Source organism: Nerophis ophidion, linkage group LG09 (assembly GCF_033978795.1).
Source record: "Nerophis ophidion isolate RoL-2023_Sa linkage group LG09, RoL_Noph_v1.0, whole genome shotgun sequence".
Lineage (NCBI taxonomy): Eukaryota > Metazoa > Chordata > Actinopteri > Syngnathiformes > Syngnathidae > Nerophis > Nerophis ophidion.
The window spans coordinates 61208125-61228072 of record NC_084619.1 but is presented as its reverse complement, the minus strand read 5'-3'; the positions used below and the strand labels follow the sequence as shown (position 1 = coordinate 61228072).

The 19948-nt window shown below is 42.5% G+C and overlaps 2 protein-coding genes across 2 annotated transcripts; one reads left to right on the top strand and one right to left on the bottom strand.

Moving 5' to 3' along the window:
• Positions 1-2174: 2174 nt before the first annotated feature.
• On the top strand, positions 2175-9190 carry lrrc73 (leucine rich repeat containing 73). Its single transcript, XM_061911421.1, has 6 exons — positions 2175-5564; positions 5645-5805; positions 8195-8317; positions 8567-8667; positions 8750-8960; positions 9027-9190. The coding sequence occupies exons 1-6, from the start codon at positions 5269-5271 to the stop codon at positions 9092-9094; spliced, it is 960 nt and encodes a 319-aa protein (XP_061767405.1). The 5' UTR covers positions 2175-5268; the 3' UTR covers positions 9095-9190.
• On the bottom strand, positions 8964-10480 carry dlk2 (delta-like 2 homolog (Drosophila); the record flags this gene model as incomplete). The annotated part of the gene is made up of 3 exons (XM_061911423.1): positions 8964-10086; positions 10148-10289; positions 10351-10480. Coding segments are annotated over 3 exons (966 nt in total), but the record flags the coding sequence as incomplete, so codon positions are not given.
• Between the last annotated feature and the right edge of the window lie 9468 nt (positions 10481-19948).

Sequence of the window (19948 nt, the reverse complement as noted above, 5' to 3'; positions counted from 1 at the left end):
TAGTGTGCCATGAGATACATTCAGGTGTGCCGTGGAAGATTATGTAATTTCACCTAATTGGGTTGAAATATGTTTTTCAAACCAGTAATTATAATCTGCAAAAGTGTCTTTGTTGAGTGTCTGTGCTGTCTAGAGCTCGGCAGAGAAACCGTGTAATACTCTTCCATATCAGTAGGTGGCAGCAGGTAGCCAATTTCTTTGTAGATGTCAGAACAAGGTATGTCGTGATCCCAATATGCGGGAGGCAGCGTGTAGGTAAAAAGGTGTCCAACACTTAAACCAAAAATAAACAAAAGGCGAGTGCCGCTAAAAAAAGGCATTGAAGCAAAACGAATCTAAAACTGAACTGGCTGCAAAGTAAACAAAAACAGAATGCTGGACGACAGCAAAGACTTACAGCGTATGGAGCAGACGGCGTCCACCAAGTAAATGCGTACATGGCATGTATATATGTATATATATATATATATATATATATATATGTATATATATATATATATATATGTATATATATATATATATATATATATGTATATATATATATATATATATATATATATATATATATATATATATACACACACACAACACACACACACACACTGGGGGGCAAAAAAGTATTTAGTCACCAACCGATTTTGCAAGTTCTCCCACTTAAAATGATGACAGAGGTCTGTAATTTTCATCATAGGTACACTTCAACTTTGAGAGACAGAATGTGAAAAAAAAAATCCAGGAATTCACATTGTAGGAATTTATTTGTAAATGATGGTGGAAAATAAGTATTTGGTCAACCATTCAAAGTTTATACCAAAAAGTTTTTTTTTGGTTTCATCTGACCACAATACATTCTCCCAATCCACTGCTGTATAATCCATGTATCCATTTAGGTATAAACTCAATTCGTCGTGTTTGGAGGATGAAAAATATTGAGTTGCAACCCAAGAACACCATACCTACTGGGAAGCTTGGGGGTGGAAACATCATGCTTTGGGGCTGTTTTTCTGCTAAGGGGACAGGACGATTGATCCGTGTTAAGGAAAGAATGAATGGGGCCATGTATCGTGAGATTTTGAGCCAAAACCTCCTTCCATCAGTGAGAGCTTTGAATGGTGGACCAAATACTTATTTTCCACCATAATTTACAAATAAATTCTTTAAAATTCCTACAATTTGAATTCCTGCATTTCTTTCCACATTCTGTCTCTCACAGTTGAAGTGTACCTATGATGAAAATTACAGACCTCTGTCATCATTTTAAGTGGGAGAACTTGCACAATCGGTGGCTGACTAAATACTTTTTTGCCCCACTGTGTGTGTGTGTGTGTGTATATATATATATATATATATATAGCTCTACCAACTGAGCTATGCCGTAACTTAGATTTTGGGTTTCACTAAGTAAGAGCGCTTTGAATCACTAGAGAAAGGCGCTATATAAATATAATTCACTTCACATCAATATACATAAATTAACGATTAATCAATAATCAATTTTTAATCGAATCGTAGCATCTGAATCGTAATCGAATCATGAAGTGTCATTATGGGGTACTGTGTGTAGAATTTTGACGATAAACATAATTTATTTCATTTTGGAATAAGGCTGTAAGTTGCCTTATTTTTCTGGACTCTTGCTGCCCAGTGTGACTTTCTTCTTCTTCTTCTTCTTCTTCTTCTTCTTCTAGTGACGCAGCAACTGTAAAGATTGTCTATTCGGGAGGATGACTCACGTCATACCGAACCCATTCAATAATTAGATTATTCTTATTAGGTTATTATTGTACCCATTTGAAACGTTAAAAACATGACATTTAAGGTAACTTTCTGGTCAAAACCAACATTAATGTGTGCATTTCCACGCTTTTGAAGAGTTATGGGAGTTATAAATTTACTTTTTGATAAATGTTGATATATATCTGCTTATGTTATAGTCTTGATGGAGTTCATGTGTTAGTTTGAAGTACATTTTGTCTTTGACGGCATGGTGAGTCTGGTGTTCATACTTGCCAACCCTCCCGGATTTTCCGAGAGACTCCCGAAATTCAGCGCCTCTCCCAAAAACCTCCCGGGACAAATTTTCTCCCGACATTCAGGTGGAGCTGGAGGCCACGCCCCCTCCAGCTCCATGCGGACCCGAGTGACGTGTCAACAGCCTGTTTTCACGGCCGCTTTCCCACAATATAAACGGAGTGCCTGCCCAATGACGTTATAACTGTAGAATGATCGAGGGCGAGTTCTTGGTTTCTTATGTGGGTTTATTGTTAGGCAGTCTCATCAACGTCCTCCCAGCGCGGCAACAGCACACAACAACAGCAGTCACGTTTTCGTCTACCGTAAAGCAGTTCGTCTGCCGTAAACAGCAATGTTGTGACACTCTTAAACAGGACCGTACTACCATTTTTTTTAATTTAAGTACCGCTTAATCAGAGCAAAGCATTATGGGGTGAAAAAAAAGAAGATAAAGAAGTAAAATACAGCACTATGTCATCAGTTTCTAATTTATTAAATTGTATAACAGTGCAAAATATTGCTAATTTGTCAATCAATCAATCAATGATTATTTATATAGCCCTAAATCACTAGTGTCTCAAAGGGCTGCACAAACCACGACATCCTCGGTAAAGCCCACATAAGGGCAAGGAAAACTCACACCCAGTGGGACTCACACCCAGTGGGACGTCAGTGACAATGATGACTATGAGAAACCTTGGAGAGGACTGCATATGGGGACGGCGTGGCGCAGTGGGAGAGTGGCCGTGCGCAATCCGAGGGTCACTGGTTCAAATCCCACCTAGAACCAACCTCGTCACGTCCGTTGTGTCCTGAGCAAGACACTTCACCCTTGCTCCTGATGGGTGCTGGTTGGCGCCTTGCATGGCAGCTCCCTCCATCAGTGTGTGAATGTGTGTGTGAATGGGTAAATGTGGAAGTAGTGTCAAAGCGCTTTGAGTACCTTGAAGGTAGAAAAGCGCTATACAAGTACAACCCATTTATCATTTATTATATGTGGGCAACCGAAAGCAATGGATGTCGGGCAGGTCTAACATGATACTGTGAAAGTTCAATCCATAGTGGATCCAACACAACCGTGAGAGTCCAGTCCAAAGTGGATCCAACACAGCAGAGAGAGTCTCATCCACAGTGGAGCCAGCAGGGAACCATCCCAAGCAGAGGCCGATCAGCAGGGCAGAGATGTCCCAGCCGACACACAGGCGAGCGGTCCATCCTGGGTCCCGACTCTGGACAAGCGGTCCATCCTGGGTCCCGACTCTGGACAGCCAGTACTTCATCCATGGCCACCGGACCGGACCCTCTCCAGTGGGACAGAGGAGAAAAAGAAAAGAAACGGCAGATCAACTGGTCTAAAAAGGGAGTCTATTTAAAGGCTAGATCAGGGGTCGGGAACCTTTTTGGCTGAGAGAGCCATGAAAGGCAAATATTTTACTTTGTATTTCCGTGAGAGCCATATAATATTTTTTATCACTGAATACAACTAAATGCGTTCATTTTTAAGTAAGACCAAACATTTTCAAAGTATTATAAGTATCTCCTTCTTTTTAATAACGTTTTTCTGAAATTAACCAATAATTAATAAAATAGTTTTTACCATTAATGCGACTTCTTGAACAAGTGGGGTAGAAAATGGATGGATGGATTAAAACGTATGAGAATGTTTTATATTTTGAACGTTATTTTTCACACTGATACCAGCGGAATTATTCATTACTTATCGCTGTGTTTTTCAACCGCTGTGCCATGGTACACTAGTGTGCCATGAGATACATTCAGGTGTGCCGTGGAAGATTATGTAATTTCACCTAATTGGGTTGAAATATGTTTTTCAAACCAGTAATTATAATCTGCAAAAGTGTCTTTGTTGAGTGTCTGTGCTGTCTAGAGCTCGGCAGAGAAACCGTGTAATACTCTTCCATATCAGTAGGTGGCAGCAGGTAGCCAATTTCTTTGTAGATGTCAGAACAAGGTATGTCGTGATCCCAATATGCGGGAGGCAGCGTGTAGGTAAAAAGGTGTCCAACACTTAAACCAAAAATAAACAAAAGGCGAGTGCCGCTAAAAAAAGGCATTGAAGCAAAACGAATCTAAAACTGAACTGACTGCAAAGTAAACAAAAACAGAATGCTGGACGACAGCAAAGACTTACAGCGTATGGAGCAGACGGCGTCCACCAAGTAAATGCGTACATGACATGACAATCAACAATGTCCCCACAAAGAAGCAGTGCGTCCGCACAACTTAGTCTTGATTGCGAAAACAAGGCAGGTGCGGGGATTAGCATTCAAGGAATACATGAAACTGCTACAGGAAAATACCAACAAAAGAGGAAAGGCCACCAAAATAGGAGCGCAAGACACAGGAAAACACCAAAAAACTAAATAATTTACAGCATGATCTGATAGGTTGTGACAGTACACCGACATTGAGACAAGAGCTATATTGTTGCATGGTTGGTTATGGTTTGAATTCATATCAAACAATTGCGAGAATGATTTTTTATTGTCGGTATTGGCTACTGAGTTTAATTTTTTTAAATTTTCTGCTGGAGGTGTGCCTCAGAATTTTTTCAATGAAAAAAATGTGCCTGGGCTCCGAATAGGTTGAAAAACACTGACTTATCGTGTTAAGCAATGTCAGCTAAGATTTATCTGAGAGCCAGATGCAGTCATTAAAAGAGCCACATCTGGCTCTAGAGCCATAGGTTCCCTACCCTTGAGCTAGAGTATACAAATGAGTTTTACGTTGAGACTTAAATGCTTCTACTGAGGTAGCATCTCGAACTATTTATAGTGTTTTTTCTTGAACTATTTGGAAAAAAAACATATAAAAATAACTAAAATCTTATTGAAAAATAAACAAGTGATTCAATTATAAATAAAGATTTCTACACATACTGCAACGAGATGGCGATGTGTCCAGGGTGTAACCCGCCTTCCGCCCGATTGTAGCAGAGATAGGCACCAGCGCCCCTCACGACCCCAAAGGGAATAAGCGGTAGTTAAATGGATGGATGGATAGCTGTAAATATACTCCTCCCCTCTTAACCACGCCCCCACCTCCCGAAATCGGAGGTCTCAAGGTTGGCAAGTATGCTGGTGTTTCTAGACGTAGAAAAGACTCAGAGTGAGACCTCTTCGCTGTGTGCTCTTTGGGTCGCTTAGCAACGCTCAACCTCCACAAAGGCAGCGCTTGAGGACGGCGAGCTGCCGACACGATGACGTCGCCTTTCAGGTAAGACAGACGTCGAGCATGTCACGCGTGACGCCACACGTCGGCGTCGCGGCCTCCCTCCCGCCGAGCGGCGAGCGTCTCTCCGCGGCCGAGGTCTCACTCGTGTGCGAGAGCGCGGCGTGCGAGCGCGTCCGCCTGCTGTGCGCGCGCGGCTGCCGCCTCAGCGACGCCGACTTCGGCCGCGTGTGCGCCAGCCTGGCGGCGTCGCACTCTCTGGCTCAGCTCAACCTCAGCCTCGGCGTGGTGGGCGGGGTCGACAGGACGCTGCGTCTGGCCCACGCCCTCGGCGCCAACCGCTCCCTGCACACCTTGCTGTGAGTACACACCTGTGGCTGCAACTATACAGCACACTCGTGACGCGTGGGTAAAACCCGCCCCTCCTTGCTCTTTCCAGTCTCCACGGCAACCCGCTGTCAGACAGCGGCCTGTTGACGCTAAGCCCCGCCCTTTCCGCCCACCCGGCCCTGGTCAGTCTGGACCTCGGAGACTGCAAGCTGGGGGACGCGGCGCTGCGGCTCGTCTGCGGGATGCTGCCGCCCGACGGCGCCAAGTCAGGTGACCGCCTGGCAGGTCACGTGACCACCAGGCTGAGCAAAGTGTTGTTGTTTTTTGATTGCATGTGAAATATAAACAAAATTACATCTTCAAAATAAGCATTTGTGTATAGTCCAGACCAGTGGTTCTCAAATGAGGTATACTTGAAGGTATGCCAAGGGGTACCGTACGGGGCGGCATAGCCCGGTTGGTAGAGTGGCCGTGCAAGCAACTTTAGGTTTCCAGGTTCGATTCCCGCTTCCGCCATCCTAGTCACTGCCGTTGTGTCCTTGGGCAAGACACTTTATCCACCTGTTCCCGCAGTGCCACCCACACTAGTTTAAATGTAACTTAGATATTGGGTTTCACTATGTAAAAGTGCTTTGAGTCACTAGAGAAATATGAATATAAGTTCATAAACTGTGAAAAAAAACAGTTTTGACAGTTCGATTTTTTGTGGACATGTTCCATAAACCTTGGTGTTCAAGATTTATTTTTTTGTGAAGAAATGTTTAGAATTAGGTTAATGAATCCAGATGGATCTCTATTTTCAACAAGTTTTTAGTTATTTTTACAGGTTTTTTTTTTCCAAATATTTCAAGAAAGACCACTACAAATGAACAATATTTTTGCACTGTTATACAATTTAATAAATCAGAAACTGATTACATAGTGCTGTATTTTACTTCTTTATCTCTTTTTTCAACCAAAAATGCTTTGCTCTGACTAGGGCAGGGGTGCCCATCACGTCGACCGCGAGCTACCGGTCGACCGCGGAAGGTGTGTCAGTCGAAAAGCCAGGTTTTTAAAAAAATAGACCTAAAAATTAGTGATCATCAATCTTCACCAAGACGTCACTTGATTGACATTCATGGCACCCGAGGGTCTTGTGAGATGACGCTGGCTGCTGCGAGGTCATTATTAAGAAAAAATGACCGACAGGACGGCGAGAAACACTTTTTATTTTAACAGACTGTCGCGCCATACCTTCCGTAAAAACTTTAAAGGCCGACTGCACATATCTTCACAATTAAAGCGCTGCTTCATGCTGCCTGCGCTAACAAAATAAAAGTCTCGGAAAGCTGGCGTGCACAAGCGAACAAGCTACGGAATTTGCCGCCAATGTTTTTCTTGTAAAGTGTATGGAAGCTGGATAAATAAGATGGCAAAAACCAATCACTTTCATGTGGTATTGTACAGAAAGGAGGACTTTTTTTCCTCCTCCATTAAAAAATGTGGGCGTTATTATCACTACTGTCTGATTCCAATCAATGCAAGTCATCAGAATCAGGTAATACACCAATTTATATTATGGTCTTCATGAAAGATTGACATCTATATGTATTATCATTAAAAACATTTAACTTGTCAACAAAAATGTCTATTTCATATATAAATAAATATAAATGATATATATGAATGAGGTAGATCCCCTCAGTTTGGTCAATTGAAAAGTAGCTCGCCTGCAGAAAAGGTGTGGGCACCCCTGGATTAGGGGCTACTTGAATTTAAAAAAATGTTCACAGGGGGTACATCACTGAAAAAAGGTTGAGAACCAATGGTCTCGATTATGTCCAGGTTGGACTCAGTAACACACACCTTCATTTTTGTGCACTCAAAATAGGGAACACGACAACAGATAGCATATATGTTGTTGTTGTTGCATATCTATAAACATCATTACATTTTCAAAATAAGCCTTTGAGGACTTACCACAGTATATTAGATCAACAGCGGGCTTCACGGTGGCAGAGGGGTTAATGCATCTGCCTCACAATACGAAGGTCCTGCAGTCCTGGGTTCAAATCCAGGCTCGGGATCTTTCTGTGTGGAGTTTGCATGTTCTCCCCGTGAATGCGTGGGTTCCCTCCGGGTACTCCGGCTTCCTCCCACTTCCAAAGACATGCACCTGGGGATAGGTTGATTGGCAACACTAAATTGGCCCTAGTGTGTGAATGTGAGTGTGAATGTTGTCTGTCTTTCTGTGTTGGCCCTGCGATGAGGTGGCGACTTGTCCAGGGTGTACCCCGCCTTCCGCCCGATTGTAGCTGAGATAGGCGCCAGCGCCCCCCGCGACCCCGAAAGGGAATAAGCGGTAGAAAATGGAAGGACTTACCACCCTTTTTTTTTTTTGGCATCATTATCGTTTTCAACAATATATCTTTCTAAAGCAGGGGTCTCAGACATAAGATGTTATTTTATGGCACATGGATAGTAGTTTTGTAGATTAGTTTGATTATGGCATCCCACGGCAACGGGCGGTCAAAAAAGTCCTCCCGTTTTCCAAAAATGTGTTGCATGGGACAGCCTTCGAAGATTGCTTTATTAAATAAAAATTCTATATTTTCTATTTATTTTAGTTCTTTTTTGCCTACTCGAATTTACGTTACCATGTGCGTGTTTTACGCAGGGCTGAAGGAGCTAACGCTAAGCGCTAACCCGGACGTCAGCTTCAAAGGGTGGTCCGGTCTCGCCATCGCCGTGGCTCATAGTTCCCAACTCCGAGTCCTCAACCTGGACTACAACGAACTCGGTGAGCCCCGCTTCATCCTGGTCCCAATGCCATACTTGCCAACCTTGAGACCTCCGAATTTGGGAGGTGGGTTGCGGGGGTGTATATAGTAGCGTCCCGGAAGAGTTAGTGCTGCAAGGGGTTCTGGGTATTTGTTCTGTTGTGTTCTCCCGAAATGTGTTTGTCATTCTTGTTTATACGGCCACCCTCAGTGTGACCTGTATGGCTGTTGACCAGGTAGGCCTTGCATTCACTTGCTGTCGTCCCCAGGTGATCAGATTGCCGGCATGCTGGCGGTGGCGGTGGCGTCCAGTAGAACTCTGGAGGTTCTGGACCTGGAGGGAACCGGACTCACCAACCAGTCGGCACAGGTGGAGCAGGATGTGACGCCCCCCATCCCCACCCCCTTCCGAGAGTTCGTTTTGAAAGAAAGGTGCGGGGCTATGTGTCCAGGTGTTCCTGGACATGGTGGAGAACTTCCCGACCAGCTTGCGGCTTCTGGTTCTGAGCGAGAACCAGGTCAGTCCCGCGCTGCAGCGAATGATCGCGGACCTGCTGACTGAAGGCGAGGAGGAGGATGACCGACGGGGCCCTCCCCTTGGATTAGACCCCGCCTTCAGCTCCAAGCCTCTTCCAATGAGGGACAAGAAACAGACCCCCTCTGGTAAGTCTGACCTCATTCTAGACCCGGTCCTCTTTTAACCTTTAACCTGTCATCTCGACCCCACAGACTCCGACCCCCAGTCGGTCATGCTCACCTCGCTAAATGACAGCTTATTGGCTGAGACTGACATGTGACCCCGCCTCCACAACACACACACTTCCTGTTTGTGAAATCAGCCAATCGCACGGTATGTTGCTATGTCCCCCATGAATAAAACAGGAAGTGCCTGATTTTATTGTCACACAAATATTTCCAGTTGTGCTCAAAAATATTGTTCGCGTCGACAATCGCTGACCTTTGACCCACGGATTAAACGAGTGCGGAATGTTGCCACGTTGGACGAGTCAGTGCGGGGAAGCTGGAAATGGTTTCGGGGTGTTTGACGCAGCTCACGCTCTTATTTTGAAAAGTTCGACCAGATGACGGGTGACATCAGCGTTCATCGGCATATAAAGGCTCCGAGGGGGCGGGGTCAGTGTTCAACTTCCTCTCAGCTGCGTGCAGGAAGTTTATGTGACAGTCGTCATGGATCTGTTGCGCTCGCCGCCGCTCCCAGGGGGCGTGGCCACGAGCTGTGCAATGACCCCGCAGTACGACGGCGGCAGTCAGCGTGACGGCGCACAACGTCAGCCCCGCCAACACAAACACTGAAATAAGCTCCGCCCTCGACAGGCCGATACTGGGCTCGCTGAATGTGACCCTGAAGATTACATCGATGGCGTCCGTGCTGTTGGCGCTCCCGCCGCTGGTCTGCTGGCGTCCTCGCCACTCACGCCCGCCGCCGACCCTCAGCGGCACCTCGCAGGTGACGCCGGCGAAGCCCAGCCCGCAAACACAGCGGAAGCTTCCGGCGAGGTCAAGGCAGCGGCCGGCGTTCAAGCACGGCCGACTGACGCAGTCGTCCAAGTTGACGGTGCAGAATCGTCCCGTGAAACCGACGGGGCAGACGCACAGGAAGCGGTTGACGGCGTCCAAGCAGGTGGCGCCGTTGGCACAAGGCGCCAAGGCGCAGTCGTCCACGTTGACTTCGCAGCGCGGGCCGGCAAAGCCTGCCAGGCAGCGACATGTCAGCTGTGCCGCGAAGCCGCCGTCGTCTTCGCACTGGCCGCCATTTTGACATGCCGACCTGCAACGTGGAAAAGAGGACATGAGACATGGCCGCCAGTCACATGACCAGGCGAGGTTACTTGTTCTGCAGGCACGGCCCCGCCTTCAGCTGACAGTTTGCACCGTAGAAGTCAGGCAGACAGGCGCAGGTGTACTCGCCGCTGTCGTCCATCACGCACGAGGCGCCGTTGTGACATGGCTGCTGCGAGCACACGTCCAGGTCTGGAGAGAAGACATCGCAGGTGTTGGCGCCGGAATGTAAATATGCAAATGAGGGACCCACCTTTGTCACAGAAGCGCCCCGCCCATCCAGGCAGGCACTCGCACTGCCAAGGTCGCCGACAGCTTCCGTGGACGCAGCCCGGCGTCGGCACGCAGCGTTGGCAGCGCTCGCCGTCCCAGCCGGGGTCGCACCTACACACGGGAAGAGGGGCGGAGTCAGCTCACAGGAAGAGGCGGGGCGCTGCGCGCGGCCCATCGGATGACTCGCCTGCACACTCCTGAGTCGTCACAGCGACTGTTGGACGTGTCGCAGCCGCACTCGTCTCCTGAGGACACGCCTTCCAAAGCTAGGGACCAAAAATGGCGTGTGGAGAAAAATGATTGATGAAGGAAAATCAAAGCAGGAAGAAATTTTACCTTGACTTGGCAGCAGGAGCAGCAGCAGGAGAGACCACAACATGTTGACCTGCGACACAGGACGTGAGCTTCAGGGACAAATAGAACCTTCCACAGTGACCACTAGAACCTCTCTAGAAAACATAAGAACCTCCACATCAAATCATCAGTGACCACTAGAACCTCTCTAGTAAACATTAAAACCTCTTCATCAAATCATCAGAACTTCCACAGTGACCACTTGAACCTCTACTAAACATTAGAACCTCTACATCAAATCATCAGTGACAACTAGAACCTCTCTAGTAGAAATTACAACCTCTACATCAAATCATCAGTGACCACTAAAACCTCTCTAGTAGACATTAGAACCTCAACATCAAATGATCAGTGACCACTAGAACCTCTCTACTAAACATTAGAACCTCGACATCAAATCATTAGTGACCACTAGAACCTTTCTGGTAAACATTAGAACCTCTACATCAAACCATCAGAACTTCCACAGTGACAACTAGAACCTCTGTAATAAACATTAGAACCTCTACATTAAATCATCAGTGACCACCAGAACCTCTCTAGTAGCCATTAGAACCTCTCCATCAATACCGCAGAACTTCCACAGTGACCACTAACACCTCTCTAGTAAACATTAGAACCTCGACATCAAATCATCAGTGGCCACTAGAACCTCTCCACTAAACATTAGAACCTTTATATCAAATCAGCAGAACTTCCACTGTGACCACTAGAACCTCTCCAACAAATCAGCAGAACTTCCGCAGTGACCACTAACACCTCTCTAGTAAACATTAGAACCTCTACATCAAATCATCAGTGGCCACTAGAACCTCTCCACTAAACATTAGAACCTTTATATCAAATCAGCAGAACTTCCACTGTGACCACTAGAACCTCTCCAACAAATCAGCAGAACTTCCGCAGTGACCATTACAACCTCTCTAGTAAACATTAGAACCTCTTCATCAAATCATCAGAACTTCTGCAGTGACCACTAAAACCCTCTAGTAAACATTAGAAATTCTATACCACATCAGCAGAACGTCCGCTGTGACCACTAGAACCTCTTCATCAAATCATCAGAACTTTCGCAGTGACCACTAGAATCTCTCTAGTAGACATTAGAACCTCTCCATCAATACCGCAGAACTTCCACAGTGACCACTAAAACCTCTCTAGTAAACATTAGAACCTCTTCATCAAATCAGCAGAACTTCCACAGTGACCACTTCAACCTCTCTAGTAAACATTAGAACCTCTACATCAAATCATCAGTGACAACTAGAACCTCTCTACTAAACATTAGAACCTCAACATCAAATCATTAGTGACCACTAGAACCTCTCTAGTAAACATTAGAACCTCTACATCAAACCATCAGAACTTCCACAGTGACCACTAGAACCTCTACATTAAATCATCAGTGACCACTAGAACCTCTCTAGTAGACATTAGAACCTCAACATCAAATGATCAGTGACCACTAGAATCTCTCTACTAAACATAACCTCGACATCAAATCATTAGTGACCACTACAACCTCTCTAGTAAACATTAGAACCTCTACATCAAACCATCAGAACTTCCACAGTGACTACTAGAACCTCTGTAATAAACATTAGAACCTCTACATTTAATCAACAGTGACCACTAACACCTCTCTAGTAAACATTAGAACCTCTACATCAAATCATCAGTGGCCACTAGAACCTCTCTACTAAACATTAAAACCTCTATATCAAATCAGCAGAACCTCCACTGTGACCACTAGAACCTCTTCAACAAATCAGCAGAACTTCCGCAGTGACCACTACAACCTCTCTAGTAAACATTAGATCCTCTTCATCAAATCATCAGAACTTCTGCAGTGACTACTAAAATCCTCTAGTAAACATTAGAAATTCTATACCACATCAGCAGAACTTCCGCTGTGACCACTAGAACCTCTTCATCAAATCATCAGAACTTTTGCAGTGACCACTAAAATCTCTCTAGTGGACATTAGAACCTCTCCATCAATACTGCAGAACTTCCACAGTGACCACTAAAACCTCTCTAGTAAACATTAGAACCTCTACATCAAATCATCAGTGGCCACTAGAACCTCTTTACTAAACATTAGAACTTCTATACCACATCAGCAGAACTTCCGCTGAGACCACTAGAACCTCTTCATCAAATCATCAGAACTTTCGCAGTGACCACTAGAATATCTCTAGTAGACATTAGAACCTCTACATCAAATCATCAGAACTTCCGTAGTGACCACTTAAACCTCTCTAGTAAACATTAGAACCTCTACATCAAATCATCAGAACTTCCGCAGTGACCACTAGAACCTCTAGAAAGAAAACTAAAGAAACAATTATGACCTCTGAAGTGATCGTTAAAACAAAAACATTGACCACTAGAACTTTTATTTCTATAGATAACCTGAAGCCCTGAAGTAATTACTAGAACATATGTAGTCATCAGAAAAATCTCTACAGTGATTATTGCAACCTCTTCAGCAAACATTAGAACCACTATGTTTATTATTAGGACCTCTACCGTTACCACTACAACTTCTGTGGCAGTGGATCAACAGAGCCTATGTGATTACCACAAGATCCTCTAGAACCTCTATAAAACAAGCAGAGCATCTGCAGTAATCACTAGAACCTCCGGAAAGATCACTAGAACCCCTCCAACCTTTGATATGAGCACTACAACCTCTGAACTAATCACTAGAACCTCTGTAGTTATCAATAAAACGTATACAGCAATTAATAAAACCTTTGAGTGACCACTAGAATCTCTAGAAAAAACTAAAACCTCGAAAGTAATAATTTGCTGTGACCCCTAAAATATCTAATAGCACTCACAAGAACCTATGCAATATTCACTGGATCTACTATAGCAATAGATCACCAGACTTATGAAGTAATGATTAGAACCTTAGTAGTCACTAGTAGAACATTTGCAGTGATTATTAGATGCTCTTAAGAAAACATTAGAACCACTTTGGTTATTTATTATGAGGAACTCTACCATTACCACTCCAACCTCTATAGCAGTAGATAAGCAGAACGATCAACCAGGTCCTCTGGAAAGTTAACAACAACCTATATAAACACAACTAGAACTTTTGAAGTAATCATTAAAACATCTGCTGTGACCACTAAAAACTGTAAAGGTTACAACAACCTCTATAGCAGTAGCTCAGCAGAACCTCTGCAATGATCACAAGATCCCCTGGAGAGACTACAGCAACCTTTCTAGAAGCAAGTTGAACATCTACGGTGTCCACTAGATCTTCTGGAAAGACCACCAGAACCTCCAAAAGTACCCATTTGAACCTGTGCAGTGATCACCAGATCCTCTAATGCTATAGATCACCAGAACTCCTGTGAAGTAATCACTAGAACTTACTGTATCTAGTCATAATTAGAACTTCTGCAGTGATTATTAGAACTTGTTTTGCAAACCATAGGACCACTGTTGTAATTATTGGGACCTCTACCGTTACCACTACGACCTTTATAGCAGTGGCTCAGCAGAACCTTTACAATAACCACAAGTTCCTCTGGAATACAACAACCTCTAAAAAACCAACTAGACAACGACAACCTCAGTCTAGAGCGATTAGTAGAACCTATGAGTTGATCGAACCTCTATAGTGATCACTAGAACCACTGCTATGACCACTACAGCCTTTGAAGTAAACACTAGAACCTCTGTAGTCATCATTAAAACTTCTGTAGTAATTATTAGAACTTCTACAGTGACCACTAGAACCTCTTTGTCTGGAAAGATTAAAACAACCTAACCCTTGAACCTTTCATAGCACCCACTAGAACCTATGCAGTGATCACTGGATCTGTTATAGCAATAGACCACCAGAATGTCTTAAGTAATCACTAGAACCATTGTAGTCATAATTAGAACTTCTGCAATGATTAGTAGAACCTATTTAGAAAACACAAGAACTACTGTAGTAAATATTAGGGTTTCTGCTGTTACCGCTACAAACTCTTCAGCGGAAGATCAGCGGAACGTCCTTAGTCAAGAGCGATTAGGAGAATCTAAATAGTTAATGAAACTGCGGTAATAACTACTACTAGAACCTCTGAAATAATCACAATAACCTCTGTAGTCATCATTAAAACGTCCGCAGTAATAATAGAACCTCTGCAACCTCTGCAGTGACCACTAGAACCTTGTTGTTTTGAAATAATCTAACAACCTCTATAGAAACAACTTAAACCTCTGAAGTGGCCACTAGAACCTATGCAAGATCACTGGATCTACTGTAGCAATAGATCCCCAAAACTTGCAAAGTAATCACCAGAATCCAAGGTAATTAGTACTTCTGATGATCAAAAGACCATCTTTAGCAAACAATAAAACCCCTGTAGTAATTATTAGGGTCCCTGCCGTTACCACTACAAGCTCTATAGCAGAAGATCAGCGGAACCTCCTGAGTGAAGAGTGGTTAGTAGAACCTATCGAGTTAATTAACCTCTGTAGTTTTCACTAGAACTTCTGCAACCTCTGCTATGACCACTACAGCCCCTGAAATCATCACTAGAACCTCTGTAGTATCATTAAAACGTCCGCAGTAATTAATAGAACCTCTGCAATTTCTGCAGACAGTACTGAAACCTCTGAAGTGACCACTAGAACCTATGCAGTGTTCACTGGACGTACGACAGCAATAGGTTACCACGACTTCTGAAGTAATTGCTAGAACTTGTACAGTCATAATTAGATCTTATGCAATGATTATTAGAACCTCTTTGGCAAACACAAGAACCAACGTAGTATTTATCAGGGTCTCTGCCGTTACCACTACAAGCTCTGTAACAGAAGATCAGCAGAACCTCCTCCGTCAAGAGTGATGAGTAGAACCTACCTGGTTCATGAACCTTGGCAGTGACCACTCCGCCTGCAATAGAGAATGTAACGACTTAGAAGCTAAGCAAAGCAACAAGTAATTTGTTTATGTTCTGATGTAAAAACACACCTGTGTGTAGGTCGTACTGGTGTAATGTGTGTGTAGGGTTCCGCCTGTTGAGGTTCTAACCTGCATGAAGAAGTGTAGTCAGAGCAGCTGGAGGTTCCTCGTCCGAAGTGAGCGTCAACACACACACACAAACCACCTGGCAAAGCACAATGGGGTGGGGGGGGGGAGTCATCCCGCTCTTAGAATGGCAGCTGAGGCCCCGCCCCTTACACACACACACACACACACACACACTTTAAAATGTATACTTTACAAGTTGCACTAAAAGTCAAGAATAAAATGAAGTATAGTGTCTAGTTGTATGATGTACAATGAATAGTGTGTAGTTGTATGATGTGTAGTGTGTAGTTGTATGATGTATAGTGTGTAGTGTTGTATGATGTGTAGTGTGTAGTTGTATGATGTATAGTGTGTAGTGTTGTATGATGTGTAGTGTGTAGTTGTATGATGTTTAGCAGGGGTCACCAACGTGGTGCCCGCGGGCACCAGGTAGCCCGCAAGGACCAGATGAGTTGCCTGCTGGCCTGTTCTAAAAATAGCTCAAATAGCAGCACTTACCAGTGAGCTACCTCTATTTTTTTAATTATATTTATTCACTAGCAAGCTGATCTCGCTTTGCTCGACATTTTTAATTTCTAAGAGGGACAAAACTCAAATAGAATTTGAAAATCCAAGAAAATATTTTAAAGACTTGGTCTTCCCTTGTTTAAATAAATTCATTTATTTTTTTTACTTTGCTTCTTATAACTTTCAGAAAGACAATTTTAAGAGAAAAAATACAACCTTAAACATGATTTTAGGATTTTTAAACACATATACCTTTTTACCTTTTAAATTCCTTTCGTCTTCTTTTCAGACAATTTAAATCAATGTTCAAGTATTTTTTTTTAGTTATTGTAAATAATAATATATACATTTTAATTTAATTCTTCATTTCAGCTTGTTTTTTCGACGAAGAATATTTGTGAAATATTTCTTCAAACTTATGATTAAAATTCGAAACAATTATTCTGACAAATCTAGAAAATCTGTAGAATCAAATTTAAATCTTATTTCAAAGTATTTTTAATTTCTTTAAAAAAAATTTGTTCTGGAAAATCTACAAGAAATAATGATTTGTCTTTGTTAGAAATATAGCTTGGTCCAATTTGTTCGACATCCATTGCTTTCCTCCTCTCCAAGGTTCTCATATTCATCATTGTCACCGATGTCCCACTGGGTGTGAGTTTTTCCTTGCCCTTATGTGGGCCTACTGAGGATGTCATAGTGGTTTGTGCAGCCCTTTGAGACACTAGTGATTTAGGGCTATATAAGTAAACACTGATTGATTGATTGATTGATTGATATATTCTAACAAAGTGCAGATTGGATTTTAGCCTATTTTAAACATGTCATCAAAATTCTAAAATTCATTTTAATCAGGAAAAATTACTAATGATGTTCCATAAATTATTTTTTTATTTTTTTCAAAAAGATTCGAATTAGGTAGTTTTTCTATTCATTTTTTTTTCGGTTGAATTTTAAATTTTAAAGAATTGAAATTGAAAATAAACTATTTTTCAAAATGTTATTTTAATTTTTTTAGTGTTTTCTCCTCTTTTAAACCGTTCAATTAAGTGTTTTTTTCATCATTTATTCTCTACAAAGAACCTTCCGTTAAAGGAAAAAAAATGTACGACGGAATGACAGACAGAAATACCCTTTTTTTATACGTATAGATTTATTTATTAAAGGTAAATTGAGCAAATTGGCTATTCCTGGCAGTTTATTTAAGTGTGTATCAAACTGGTAGCCCTTGGCATTAATCGGTACCCAAGAAGTAGCTCTTGGTTTCAAAAAGGTTGGTGACCCCTGCTGTATAGTGTAGTTGTATGATGTGTAGTGTGTAGTTGTATGATGTAGAAAGTGTTGTTGTATGTGTGGTGTGTAGTTGTATAATGTATAACGTGTAGTTGTATCAATCAATCAATCAATCAATGTTTATTTATATAGCCCTAAATCACAAGTGTCTCGAAGGGCTGCACAAACCACAACGACATCCTCGGTAGAGCCCACATAAGGGCAAGGAAAAACTCACACCCAGTGGGACGTCGACCATGATGACTATAAAAACCTTGGAGAGGGGACCGAAAGCAATGGATGTCGAGCGGGTCTAACATGATACTGTGAAATTCCAATCCATAGTGGATCCAACACGACCGTGAGAGTCCAGTCCAAAGTGGATCCAACACAGTAGCGAGAATCCCGTCCATAGTGGAGCCAACAGGAAACCATCCCAAGCGGAGGCGGATCAGCAGCGCAGAGATGTCCCAAGTCGATACACAGGCGAGCGGTCCATTCTGGGTCCCGACTCTGGACGAGCGGTCCATCCTAAGTCCCGACTCTTGATAAGCGGTCCATCCTGGGTCTTAACTCTGCACAGCCAGTACTTCATCCTTGGCCACCGGACCGGACCTCCTCCACAAGGGAGAGGGGGACAGAGGAGAAAAAGAAAAGAAACGGCAGATCAACTGGTCTAAAAAAGGGGGTCTATTTAAAGGCTAGAGTATACAAATGAGTTTTAAGGTGAGACTTAAATGTTTCTACTGAGGTAGCATCTCGAACTGTTACCATATGATGTGTAGTGTGTACTTATATGATGTGTAGTGTGTACTTATATGATGTGTAGTGTGTACTTATATGATGTGTAGTGTGTACTTATATGATGTGTAGTGTGTACTTATATGATGTGTAGTGTGTACTTATATGATGTGTAGTGTGTACTTATATGATGTGTAGTGTATACTTATATGATGTGTAGTGTGTACTTATATGATGTGTAGTGTGTACTTATATGATGTGTGGTGTGTACTTATATGATGTGTAGTGTGTACTTATATGATGTGTGGTGTATAGTTGTATGAAGTATAATGTGTAAATATAGAATGTATAGTGTGTAGTTGTACGATGTGTAGTTGTATTATGTATAGTGTGTAGTTGTATGTATTTTGTAGTTGTATGATGTGTAGTGTGTGGTTGTAGGATTTATAGTGTGTAGTTGTATGATGTAGAATGTGTTGTTGTACGTGTAGTGTTTAGTTATATGATGTGTAGTGTGTAGTTATATGATGTGTGGTGTATAGTAGTATGATGTGTAGTGTGTAGTTATATGATGTGTGGTGTATAGTAGTATGATGTGTAGTGTGTAGTTATATGATGTGTGGTGTATAGTAGTATGATGTGTAGTTATATGATGTGTGGTGTATAGTAGTATGTTGTGTAGTGTGTAGTTATATGATGTGTGGTGTATAGTTGTATGATGTGTAGTGTGTAGTTATATGATGTGTGGGTGTATAGTAGTATGTTGTGTAGTTATATGATGTGTAGTGTGTAGTTATATGATGTGTGGTGTATAGTAGTATGTTGTGTAGTGTGTAGTTATATGATGTGTGGTGTATAGTTGTATGTTGTGTAGTGTGTAGTTATATGATGTGTGGTGTATAGTAGTATGTTGTGTAGTGTGTAGTTATATGATGTGTGGTGTATAGTTGTATGAAGTATAATATGTAAATATAAGATAATAGTGTGTAGTTGTATGATGTGTAGTGTGTAGTTGTATGTATAGTGTATAGTTGTTTGATGTATAACGTTGAGTTGTATGATGTGTAGTGTGTAATTCTATGACGTTTAGTGTGTAGTTGTATGATTTATAGTGTGTAGTTGTATGATGTATATTAGTTGTATGAAGTGTAGTGTGTAGTTGTCCATTCATCCATTTTTTACCGCTTTTCCTTTCAGTTGTATGATGTGTAGTGTGTAGTTGTATGATGTGTAGAGTGAAATTGTATGTGTAGTGTGCAGCTGTGTGAAGTGTAGTTGTATGATGTGTTGAGTGTAGTTGTATGATGTGTAGTGTGTAGTTGTATGATGTGTAGAGTGAAATTGTATGTGTAGTGTGCAGCTGTGTGAAGTGTAGTTGTATGATGTGTTGAGTGTAGTTGTATGATGTGTTGAGTGAAGTTGAATGTGTAGTGTGCAGCTGTATGAAGTGTAGTTGTATGATGTGTAGTGTGTGGTTGTATGATGTGTAGTGTGTAGTTGTATGATGTGTTGAGTGTAGTTGTATGATGTGTAGTGTGTAGTTGTTTGATGTGTAGTGTGTAGTTGTTTGATGTGTTGAGTGAAGTTGTATGATGTGTACTGTGTAGTTGTATGACGTGTAGTTGTATGATGTTTGGAGTGAAGTTGTATGATGTGT

What these genes read in the sequence shown, in the direction of transcription:
- lrrc73 (XM_061911421.1), top strand. Translation starts at nt 5,269, where the DNA reads ATGTCACGCGTGACGCCACACGTCGGCGTCGCGGCCTCCCTCCCGCCG. An exon ending in CGCTCCCTGCACACCTTGCT is followed by an intron (nt 5,565 to 5,644) that starts GTGAGTACACAC and finishes TGCTCTTTCCAG; the next exon opens with TCTCCACGGCAACCCGCTGT. An exon ending in CAAGAAACAGACCCCCTCTG is followed by an intron (nt 8,961 to 9,026) that starts GTAAGTCTGACC and finishes TCGACCCCACAG; the next exon opens with ACTCCGACCCCCAGTCGGTC.